The sequence below is a fragment of the Hypanus sabinus genome, chromosome 13 (genome assembly GCF_030144855.1).
Source record: "Hypanus sabinus isolate sHypSab1 chromosome 13, sHypSab1.hap1, whole genome shotgun sequence".
Classification (NCBI taxonomy): Eukaryota; Metazoa; Chordata; class Chondrichthyes; order Myliobatiformes; family Dasyatidae; genus Hypanus; species Hypanus sabinus.
The window spans coordinates 15411976-15424007 of record NC_082718.1 but is presented as its reverse complement, the minus strand read 5'-3'; the positions used below and the strand labels follow the sequence as shown (position 1 = coordinate 15424007).

The 12032-nt window shown below is 40.1% G+C and overlaps 1 protein-coding gene across 5 annotated transcripts in view; it reads right to left on the bottom strand.

Annotated features, from left to right (window-relative positions):
* sbf1 (SET binding factor 1) overlaps positions 1 to 12032 on the bottom strand; it is a 189171-nt gene that overhangs the window by 38684 nt on the left and 138455 nt on the right. For 3 of the 5 annotated variants that reach the window (XM_059987144.1, XM_059987145.1, XM_059987149.1), the window contains 4 exons: positions 9589 to 9796; positions 5832 to 6028; positions 3022 to 3159; positions 2130 to 2225 (listed from right to left, as the gene is read on the bottom strand). In XM_059987144.1, coding sequence (XP_059843127.1) covers positions 2130 to 2225; positions 3022 to 3159; positions 5832 to 6028; positions 9589 to 9796 — 639 coding nt within the window. The remainder of the gene's footprint in view (positions 1 to 2129; positions 2226 to 3021; positions 3160 to 5831; positions 6029 to 9588; positions 9797 to 12032) is intronic. The other 2 variants (XM_059987147.1, XM_059987148.1) reach the window with 1 other exon arrangement.

Here is a 12032-nt window from a genome sequence, read left to right as displayed (position 1 = left end):
GTTATTCATTATGATCTAATACAAGACATTCCAATGTCCATTACAATCTAGAATAGAGTACACCAATCCCAATTCTAGTCCTATAAAGGGCAATGATTCTCACTTCCTACTAGGATGGAGCACAATTGCATACATCATAGTCTTTACAACACTAATACCCATTGGTTTAGTGTAGAGCACACACTTGCAATACTGTTTCCTGTGGAGCAGATGGCCACTTGTTACTTGGGGTTATTACAGGGAACAATGATTGATGATTGAAATTTATTACAGCTTACTACTGGCATACTGACGCATCCTAATACCCTTGTAATTGTGTTGTACAGAGCAATGATACTCATTTTGGTCAAAGGTAAGATCCTATAAGATCCTTTATAGTCTGACATACTGATGTCCAACACTGTCTTATACAGTGGACACCAATATCTGTTGCAGGTTACTGCATGCGTAATGACAACTTTAACAGGGCATGATATTACTTATTGCAGTCTAGTAAAGGGCAAGCTGATTTCAGTGTGCTATGTAAAAGATACATAGTAGCCCCTTTTCCAATTAATTGAATTCTGTTGTCTTACAGTTCAAGTTGGACATTTTTAAACTCAACACTTTACTCTGAATGGGCTAATTATTTATGACTAAGAAAAACACCAAAATTCAGTTTTCTTTTAAACCACCCTATGTGGCTTATAATCAGATTGTGATATCTGAACATAGTGTCTGGTTTACAATCAAACACCAATTGCTTTATTTCAATAATGTGGAACAGCACACATCTTCCAATTCTGGTTGTCTGGCCTACCTGGTGAAGATGTGATCTTTCAGCAAGTAATACTACCAGCATGTTATGGAAAGGAATAATGTAGGCACTTAGCACAATGATCAATCATTAAAATGTGCTGCCTTATCCATCTTCAGCAGCAAACATTTTGAGATGTATGCACGTACAAATACACAAACAGTTGGAGAGTTACCTCAAAACAACCCCCAAAGTTTAATTGTAATGCAAATAATGAAAACCACTGGTACAGAGGCTGCTTGTGTATTGTCTACAAAAAAAAACACTGTAACCATTGCGACTGAGGATGTCAAGGGATCCAGGCATCATCAGCAAGGACCTATCCAAGCTGAATACAAGTTACATTGCTCCTTTATCAGTGCTGGATTGAAATTCCAGAAGTCCTCTCCTAACATTAATTATGCTACAGATTTGTAAAACTCTGGTTAGGCTGCATCCGGAGTACTACATTCTGATCTGGTCACCCATGATAGCAAGGATGTGGAGACTTTGGAAAGGGTGCAGAAGAGGTTTATCACGATGCTACCTGAATTAGAGAGCATGTCCTATAAGGAGAGGTTGGACAAAATAGGACTTTTTTTTGCTATGTTTAAGAGAAAGGCATTTGAGAAACTCTTAAATAGGCACATACATATGCAGCAAATAGAGGGGTAAGTACACGTACAAGCAGAAGGAGAAACTTGGTAAATTACTTTGGCACGCATTCTAACTGAAAGGCCTGCTCCTGCACTGTTCTATGTTCTACATTATTGTAGAAATATTTTCACCAGAAGGACTACATCCTTTTCAAGGTCAATCAGGATAGGCTGATACAACATTTGTGCTTTGGCTCCAAAAAAAAGTGAAAGATCTCAAGTTCAATAATTTACATTGGCACTGGAACTTTACATGGGGAGGGAGGGGATGGTTGGTGGAATTAGAAGGCACTTGGCATGACTTTTTTTTAAAATATATAATGGATTTTTAAAAATATTTTTAATATAATGTATATAATGATGAGCACAGAGTTGTCCCTTTACATTATATATTTGACTATATTCCACTGTTTTCAATTATTAAAAACCCTGTACGAGTCTGTTTCCTCAACACCTCTAATCATTCCCAATGATACTGCAGTAGTCTCTCAGCGTTAGACTTTTTTTGTGCTAGCTTTATCTACATTAGAAGATTTAGGGCTTCTGCTGACTAAAACATCAGTGCCGACAGTTCAGTCCAGCCCGTCTTGCTCTCATTAATTCTGCTGGAGGGAAACTTCAGTTGAAGGATTGGACTATTAATGATTAAAAACCAAGTTAATTATGTGCATGCCCCAGGGATTCAGAGTGATTCTCACCTCCGCGACTGAAAGAACTTGGCACATCTTCCTTTCCACCCATCACCTGTTTCATCAGCACACCAATCTTTGGCTGCCTCTGTTTATCAGATGAGTCTACAGAACATAACAGGAGACAGGTCAAGAAAAGTTTCCCCAGAATAGAACAGGGAACAAGTCTACTAAAGGAATCCAGATTAACCTTGACACAGGTTGAGTAAAGATCCCCGAGAATTTAAGAGGACTAGAGTTGCCATCAGTAGGGATACAGAAGGATAAGGTACAAAAACATTCAGAGATTGAGTTGGAGGTTGACAGAGCAGAATAAATCTTTCTTTCCAAGTGTCTTCATGCCAAAGAGCACTGAGAGAAGTAAGCAGCATTTTCCACCATCTTGCCTGGAAGGTATCCAATAATCCAACTGTTACCTAATTTAAGAAGTTCATTTAACTTCAATGCCATAGTCTTACTTTTGCATTTTGTGCTACTTTCATATTCAAATTTTAAGATAGAAATATGCCTTTTTAAAGTGGTGAGGTGACTATTTTTGGGTATTTAAAATTAAAGGTGTGGTTCAAGTACTAGTTGAGAAATCCTTTATCTTACATACTACTGAAGTACAACTACATCAATCACAAGCTTGAGCAACGTTAGAAAGCATCATGAAGGATGACCAGAACTGCACCCATGCTTAGACTAGCCTCAACTACTGGCCTGAAGATTTAGTATAACGCTCAGTTCAATGCCTTCCAGATGCAGCCTATCAATATTTTACTCCACTGATAACTTAGATCATAAGGTGCAAGAGAAGAATTAGGCCATTCAGCTCATCAAGTCTGCTCTGCCATTCAATCATGGCAGATTTGTTTTCTCTCTCAACCCCATTTCTTACAAAAGGGAAGATCTCACAAACCTGAACTGCTCATGTGAGCAGAAGTGAAGCCGCTGAGTGTGTTGCGTCCGCCTGTGTCGGCATAGTGAGGCATGGAATTAATCACTGCCTGGAGATACTTTTCTTGCTCTAAACTGGTGGAATCTGTCTGAGAAGGACCTGAAATAGAGAAATACATTTGGGAAAGCAAAGTAGGTAGCTTACATACAATAGACTCAAATTAGGATGATAACAACATAGTATGATAAAAATCACAATAAGAAACAAAGTCAAGGTAAAAATTCTCTTGATGCCTGGGATCTTGGTGACACGAGGGCTAGGTAAAACATGAAGTCAAAAGAAATCAGTGAACAGGGAAAACATCTGCACAACAGAAAGTATTGCTTTTTATTGGATTGTCGGCATGACCAGAAATTATTCCCAATCCCTGATGCCTTAAAGTTGTTGGCAGTGTGCCATCCACCTCGAGAGATTTTATGAGAGTGCTGTGCTAATGATAGTACATTTCATCATCTTGGTCCCAGACGATCACCATAGAACATCTTCCCTGCAGCACTAATTCATTGTCCTTCTATAACATCAGCCAAGGAAGTAGCCCAATTCGAATGATACCAAGACTCAAAGTTTTCCATGAAGGTGATTCAAGGTTGAAGTGATTGAGGTACATGAAGTTAAAATTGGAAGAGATAGGGTAAATAGTCAATCATTTTTCCATGGTAGAGATAACAAAAAGAAAGGAAATAGATTTAAGATGAGAGGAAGGAGTTTTAATGCAGATTAAAGGGGAAGCTGGGTAAGTTTTTATCTCCCCCCCACACACACAGAGTGGCTGATATTTGGAGTTGCAGCTAGAACCAGGTAACACTCATTGAAAACTGGGCCCACTCACTCGACCCCACACATGCTTTCTCTGCAGTGACAACTTAATTTCCAAGCCACACATACAAAATGCTGGTGGTACGCAGCAGGCCAGGCAGCACCTATAGGAAGAAGTATAGTTGACGTTTCAGGATGACACCCTTCGTCAGGACTAACTGAAAGAAAAGATAGTAAGAGATTAGGGTCTACTTACTATCTTTTCTTTCAGTTAGTCTTGACAGAGGGTCTCGGCCCGAAACGTCGACTGCACTTCTTCCTATAGATGCAGCCTGGCCTGCTGTGTTCCACCAGCATTTAGTGTGTGTTGTTTGAATTTCCAGCATCTGCAGATTTCCTTGTGTTTGTGTTTAATTTCAAGCCAATAGTATTTGGCAAGACCTTGTAAAGCCAGCGCTATCCCACTGAAAAAGCAAGCCCTGTCCTGAGAAATGTTAGGACTGCTAGAGAACTCTCACCCTACTCTACACTTACTGTCTGTTAAAGCTCTCAAAAGAACCCAAAATGCCCTCAAAGGTTCAACCTTTAACTTACAAGATGCTATAAATCCCTGTGTATATAGAGGTGGATATGTTCAAGAACTTCAAGTTCCTAAGTCTGAGTATCACTAACGATTTTTCCCTCTTCAACTACATGAAGACCTCCATTTCTTCAGAAGGCCAAAGAAATTTGGCATGTTCCTGATGACTTTCACCAAATTCACAGATTTACCATAGAAATCATTTTATCCAGAGGCATCACAGCTTGGTATGGCAAATAGTCCATCCAAGTTTGCAAGAAATTGCAGTGAATTCTGAACACAGCCTAGTCCATCACACAAAACCAGTCTCCCCTCCATTGACTCAGTCTACACTTACTGCTGCTTCAGGAAAGCAGCCAAACTAATCAGATTCCTTCCACTTCAGTTATTCTTTTATCCTCCCTCCCATCCAGAAGATACAAAAGCTTGAGACCATGTACCTTCAGACTCAGGGATAATTTTTATCTTTCTCTATATGATTCTTGAATGGATCTATTACACACTAAAGATGAATTTGATCTCTCAATCTACTTCGTCATGGCCTTTCTATTTGCTCATCTGCAATGCATTTGTTTGAAACTGTAATGTTATGTTGTGCATTATGATGTTTTTGTTCCTTTTATACAACCTCAATGTGCTTATCTATGGAATGATCTATATGGACCGCATGCAAACAAAAGCATTTCATTGTAACTCAGTGCATGTGACAACCAACCAACTACCTGCAACTATAGCCCTTCTTAGAGCTATTCCTGTTCATCAAAAAAAAATCACTGAGAAGTGCAGGAAATCGTCACTCCTGAGCTAGATGCCATAAGGAGTCCAAAGTTGGAACTTGACAGAGTAATTACAACAAGGATATCACAACTTAACACTCTAGTGACTGAACGGACAGATTTCAGAAGTGGTTTAGATTGTCTATCTGATATTCCATGCGTAAAATTAAGCACCACTGATGGAAAACAGAAGATTGTTCATCAGTACCCTCTGTGGCCAAAAGGTCCACTAACTCAACCAGCTGAAATCTGCCCAGAACATTTACAGCTCCACTGCCTGCATTTACATCCACAATCTACTCCTGTCTTCTTAGTTAACTCTCTCTTACCATTTAACGCTCACTGTCTGAACTGTTATGCACATATTCTCAACTTCGCAGTAACTGTTTTGATAATAGTTGCTGTTTCCAAAGACTACTTTATTAATAGGCCATTGTGGGTCACACCAATAATTTCAAAAGGTCTATGGTTAAATGCCTGTAGCACACAGTCCTACCCTTATGTAACTGTATATTGCAACTCCAGCTTCCACCAACTATAGTACATTTCTGAGCCAGTAACCCACATTTCCATTTGTATTATTTGTATTCCCACTTCACCTGCTCTCTCACTTACAGGAGTGGTATATTTCTGCCTCACTTTGACATTGTCATTAATACCTGCAGATGGTGCATTCTGGGATTTAAAGAACCCAACGACACTCTTCCCGTGCAGTCCAGCTGATCGCAGAAGCACTGCCTTTGTGCGCGAATTCCTCCAACACACAACGGGGAAACGGTTCTGTCTGTAACACCGTGATATGCGTTGCATCGTGCTGTCTTGTATCATCTGTGGGATAATGAGGAGGCTAGGGTAACTGAAAGGGAAAAATAGTGGGTTATCCAAAATTCTACACATCCAACTTCTAAATACAGTAAACTTTCAATCATGTTAATACCATTAAAGGTCTCCTCTTTCAGATCCTGCAACTTTACACCTTAACATTTAATACTCTTAAAAAAAAATACAACCCTTTCGCATCTCTTTCGGAACCTTACATATTTTCCATAATTTTGAAGTGCAATTTTCTTCAACATTGCAACACTCCTTCAATTTTAAAAGACAGGAAATAGAATAAACAATTTGTACATTGCACGGTCTTACAAGTACTAACATTTTCTTTAACTTTTTAATGAAGGGATAAACATTGGATTTTTGATGCCCAGGTCTATTCAATGGGTAGTAAACCCCGGGAGAAATGAGGAATTACTGTGTTCTGTGTTTCACAGAGACACGGTTCACTCTGAACAAGCCAGATATGTTGATAAGACTTGAGGGCTTCTTGATACACCAGATGGACCAGACTGGTGATTTGGAGAAGGGAAAAGGTAGGGGCCTGCTTCAAAGTTCCCTCTAATTTGTAATGACTAATGTGTGCAAAAATCTTGTGCTGTACAATTTTTTTGCCCAAAGACAACAACATGTGCACACTGAATTTTATAGAGGTATTCACTTTAACAGCTGGTAAAATACTGTCAAAAAGAACTTTGATCTCCTCTGGGTTTAATCGTTTTTGCACTCGTTCATCTGTGCTCTCACAAAACATATGTAGCAGGTCTGTTACAGGTAATGAAGGATTTGCCTCACTGGAGCTTTTGCACACCATCCATATGTGATTTGCTTGCTAAATGAAATACTAAAAAGTCAAGTTAAACATAGAAACATAGAAAATAGGTGCAGGAGTAGGCCATTCAGCCCTTCGAGCCTGCACCGCCATTCAGTATGATCATCCAACTCAGAACCCCGTACCTGCTTTCTCTCCATACCCCCTGATCCCTTTAACCACAAGGGCCATATCTAACTTCCTCTTAAATATAGCCAATGAACGCGCCTCAACTGTTTCCTGTGGCAGAGAATTCCACAGATTCACCACTCTCTGTGTGAAGAAGTTTTTCCTCATCTCGGTCCTAAAAGGCTTCCCCTTTATCCTTAAACTGTGACCCCTCGTTCTGGACTTCCCCAACATCGGAAACAATCTTCCTGCATCTAGCCTGTCCAATCCCTTTAGAATTTTATATGTTTCAATAAGATCCCCCCTCAATCTTCTAAATTCCAGTGAGTATAAGCCTAGTTGATCCAGTATTTCTTCATATGAAAGCCCTGCCATCCCAGGAATCAATCTGGTGAACCTTCTCTGTTCTCCCTCTATGGCAAGAATGCCTTTCCTCAGATTAGGGGATCAAAACTGCACACAATATTCTAGGTGCGGTCTCACCAAGGCCTTGTACAACTGCAGTAGAAACTGCAAGTTTCCACATATCATTCCACTTCTTCCCACTTGTAAATTTTCCAGTAACCTTGGTATTGGAATTTGACATAATGAATGAAAAATTTCTTCAACAAAAACAGTATAAATATGCCAGTTCTAAAATCTGCAGATAAATCATAGCAAGCTCCACACTATCAACAGCATCTACACCAGAAACTGGAAAAAGAAATGTGATTGTGTATGATTGCGAAATATATTTAACATGCCAACAAGGCAGAGGGTGACAACCTTTTTTGTGCCATTTAAATTGCTTTGTGTGCTACTAGCAAAAAATGTGAGCACACAAACCCACGCACACCTTAGAGGGAACATTGGTCTGTTTCATGTTAAACTTTTTGTGGTGCTTGGACACAGCAGTCTTGACACACTCGTTTCCCTGACCTGGAGCTTCTCATGATTAAGTGCTGACCATTCAACTTACCAATAGAGTTCTCCTTTGGGATCCTAACCAGTTTACATATCACCAAAGGCAGGTGTTAAAAAAGCTCTTGATGCATTGAATGCCATAATTAGCCAACGAGAAACAACCTACCCTGACGCCTTTCAAATTATAGTTGGGGACTTGACTCAGGCTTGTTTGAAGAAATCTCTGCCCAATTATCATCACCATTTCACCTGCGGTAGAGTGGGCATGCAATACGTTCTACCACTGTTACACTATGATTAGGAATGCTTACTGTTCCATGCCTAGACTACATTTCTGGAAATCTGATTACTTAGCTGCCCTCCTCCTACCTGCATACAGGCAGTGGCTAAAGAGCAAAGCTCCAGAAACAAGGACACAAAGAGGTGGTCGCGGAAGGTCATGGGATTGCTTTGAGTTGATAGACTGGTCCGTGTTTGAGAATTCATGATCTGAATGGATACACCACTGTTGTCACGGACTTTAAACAGTTGTAAATAGAGTGCATGCCCACTGAATCATCCAGTCTTCCCTAAGTAGTAGCCCTGGATGAACCATGAGATCTGCAATCAGTGGCATTCAGATCTGGCAATCAAGTTAAATACAAGAGGTCCAGGGAAAATCTACAGAAGCCACCTCACATGCTAAGTGACAACCGTGGTCTCTACTTGACTCAATGAAGAATGCTCGACAGTTATGACAGCGCTTGAATGTAATCACCACCTAAAAAGTGAAACCAAATAACATAGGAGATAACAAAGCTTTCTCCCAGATGAGCTCAATGCCTTTGATGCTCACTTTAACCACCAAGACGTGAAGGCACCTTCACGAACTCCCATAGCCCCAGATGACCTTGTGATTTCAGTCTCTGAGGGCAATGTAAAAGCATCCTTCAGGTGGGAGTGGGGGGTAAATCCTTGAAAAGCACCAGCCCAGATGTGGTACCTGGCTGAGTACTAATTACCTATGCTGATCAACTAACTGAAGTGTTTACCAACATCTTTAACTTCTGGCTTTGACAGCCTGATTTTTTTTACCTGCTTCAAGCAGGCTTCAATTATACCAGTGCCTAAGAAGAATATGGCAACATAATTCAATGACTATTATCCAGCAGCACTTACATCCACAGTGATTAAGTGTTTTGAGAGGTTAGTGATGAAACATATCAGCTTCTGCCTGAGAAGTGACTTGGATCCACTCCAATTTGCCTATAGCCACACAGATCAACAGTAGATGCCATTTCATCGGCTCTTCACTCAATCCTGCAACATCTGCATGCATACATCAGGATGCTCTTCATTGACTACAGCTTGGCATTCAATACCATCATCCCTTCAGAACTAATCAATAAGCTTCAAGTCCGAGGCCGCAATACCTCCTTGTACAACTGAATACTCAATTTCTCACTGCAGATCCCAGTCAGTTCAGATTGGCAACATTTCTTCCACCACCACCCTCAGCACAGGTGCACCACAAGGCTGTATGCTTAGTCCTCTGCTCACTGTATACTTATGCCTGTGAGGCTAATCACAGCTCCAATGCCATACTTTAAATTTGCCAATACCACCGCTGTCAATTAAACATTTATGTGGCAAGCAAATGTTCCTTTAGGAACACTTCCAAAATTGTGTTATAAACTTCCAAATTTATTTAATAGCATGACCCGAGAGCTTCTCCACCCAATTGAGATTATAAGCAAGCTTACCTCTTGCATACCCCATACATGCGATTCACTGTTGTTATTCGAAACGGTTCATTCTTTGATCGTGTCAAACTATTACTGAGTGTACCCAAGCCCAGTCGCTGATAGTCACGACAACAAGCTCGCTCGATCATGTGGCTCATGGTTGATTTATCTGATGATCTAATTGTGCTGGAAAGAGTCAGTGCACTTTGCTCCATCTCCTCTGAAACTACAAAAAAATAGTATTATGTAAGGGTGAGAACGGTAGCTGCATATAATAAACATTTTCAGGAAAAGCAAGACTCTTGTAGGGCACGTGCTCAGAGTGGCACTAAGGCAATGCTGCACTGTGGGAGGGGCAGTGCTTTACACCTGAATCTGTTCCTCCTTTGAATGCAACACCTCCACAGAATAGGCCATTTTAATTTGCACACTTCAACAATGTGGTGTTCCTTCAGTTACACACCCCTTGCGTGTGCCGTGCTCTCTCAGTAAACAACATCCCAAAGAGGAGTACATCCTAACTCCCAAGAGCCTGTTCTGCCATTTTATAGCATGGTTAACCCTCTGCAGTATACATTCACTACAATATCTAAAAATCTACTTTATCATAGCCAATCCTGAAAATTTTCCTTATCTGGCTTAATTATTAAGCCCTTCTCCTGAGACCTTCTTCTCTATGTCTGGAGACTTTTACCAGAACAAAGAGCTTCTCAATATCCAACTTGTCAATCCCTCTGTCTGAATCTCATTTGTTTTATCGAGATACTCTTCTTTTTCTAAACTCTAGATCAACTCTTCTAGATCTCTCCTCAGATTTCTGGGACAATGCAGTTTTCCATTAGACATAGGAGCAGAATTAGGCCATTCAGCCCATCAAGTCTGCTCCAGCTTTCTATCACGGCTGATCCCGGATCCCACTCAACCCCATACACCTACCATTTCACCATGTCCTTTGATGCCCTGACCGATCAGGAAATTATCAACTTCCCTCTTAAACCCATGGACTTAGCCTCCACCACAATTTGTGATAGCGCATTCCACAGATTTACTACTTTCTGGCTAACAAAATTCCTCCTTACCTCTGTCCTAAAGAGTCCCCCACCATAAGAAACATATTCTCCACATCAACACTATCTAGTCCTTTCAACATTTGGTAGGTGTCAATGAGATCCCCCTGCATTCTTCTAAGTTCCAGTGAGTACAGGCCCAAAACTGCCAAACACTCTTCATATATTAACCCTTTAATTCCTGGAATCATCCTCATGTACCTCCTTTGGACTCTCTCCTTTCTGAGATATGGGGCCCAAAACTGTTGACAATATTCAAGGTGCAGATTGACTAGTGTCTTATAAAGGCTCAGCATTATCCCCTTGATTTTATATTCTATTCCCCTTGAAATAAATGCCAACATTGCATTTGCCTTCTTTACCATAGACTCAACCTGTAAATTAATCTTCTGGAATCTTGCACGAGAACTTCCAAGTCCCTCTGCACCTCTGATGTTTGAGCCTTCTCCCCATTTAGATAGTAGTCCATGCTATTGTTCCCTTTACCTAAATGCATCATCATACATTTCCCAACACTGTATTCCATCTGTCAGTTTTTTTGCCTAGTCTTCTAGTTTGTCTGTTCTGTTGCAATCTCATTGCTTCCTCGGTACTACCTACCCCTCCACCTATCTTTGTACAAACTTTGCCACAAAGCCATCAATTCCATTATCTAAATCACTGACAAACAATGTAAAAAGTAGCAGTTCCAATACTGACCCCTGAGGAAGACCACTAGTCACTGGTAGCCCCTTTTATTCCCATTCACTGCCTCCTGACTGTCGGCCATTCCTCTATCCATGCCAGGATCTTTCTAGTATCCATCTAGTGCATTTACACCTCACTACCTCTAAATATATCATCCTTGAGGTGGAGACAAGAACTGCACATTGTACACAATTCAACCAAAGTTTTGATGAACTGTAACATGGATTTCTTTACTCCAAATCGCAATCAACAGATAACAACATACTGTTTGCCCTGAAACTGCATGGTGATATTCTGTTTCATAAACAAATTCCATCAAATGCTATTTTCTCACATTTATAAAATTTCTTAAATATTCTTCATACCAAAGTTAAAAACTTCACTTTATAGCCTAACTGTCATGATTTTTTTTCATTTTTTTAACACAGTCACAAAATTCTTTAAATATTTTGGATAGAAAGCTCATTTTTCTACCCAGCCTTTAGCTTGTAACAAATGGGAAAGCCCTCTCTTCTTTCATCCAAGTGATCATTATGGATTAGAAATAGCTGATGACCCAGTACTTATTCCTCACTGTAGTGTCAGTAAGAGCCTACAACTCAAAAATATCCTTTTATTTCTACCAAATTCAGATAATATATAACCCCACATACACACATTGTGGTAATTTACTGTGTGCCATTTTAAAATCCACTGATCTTAGTTTCT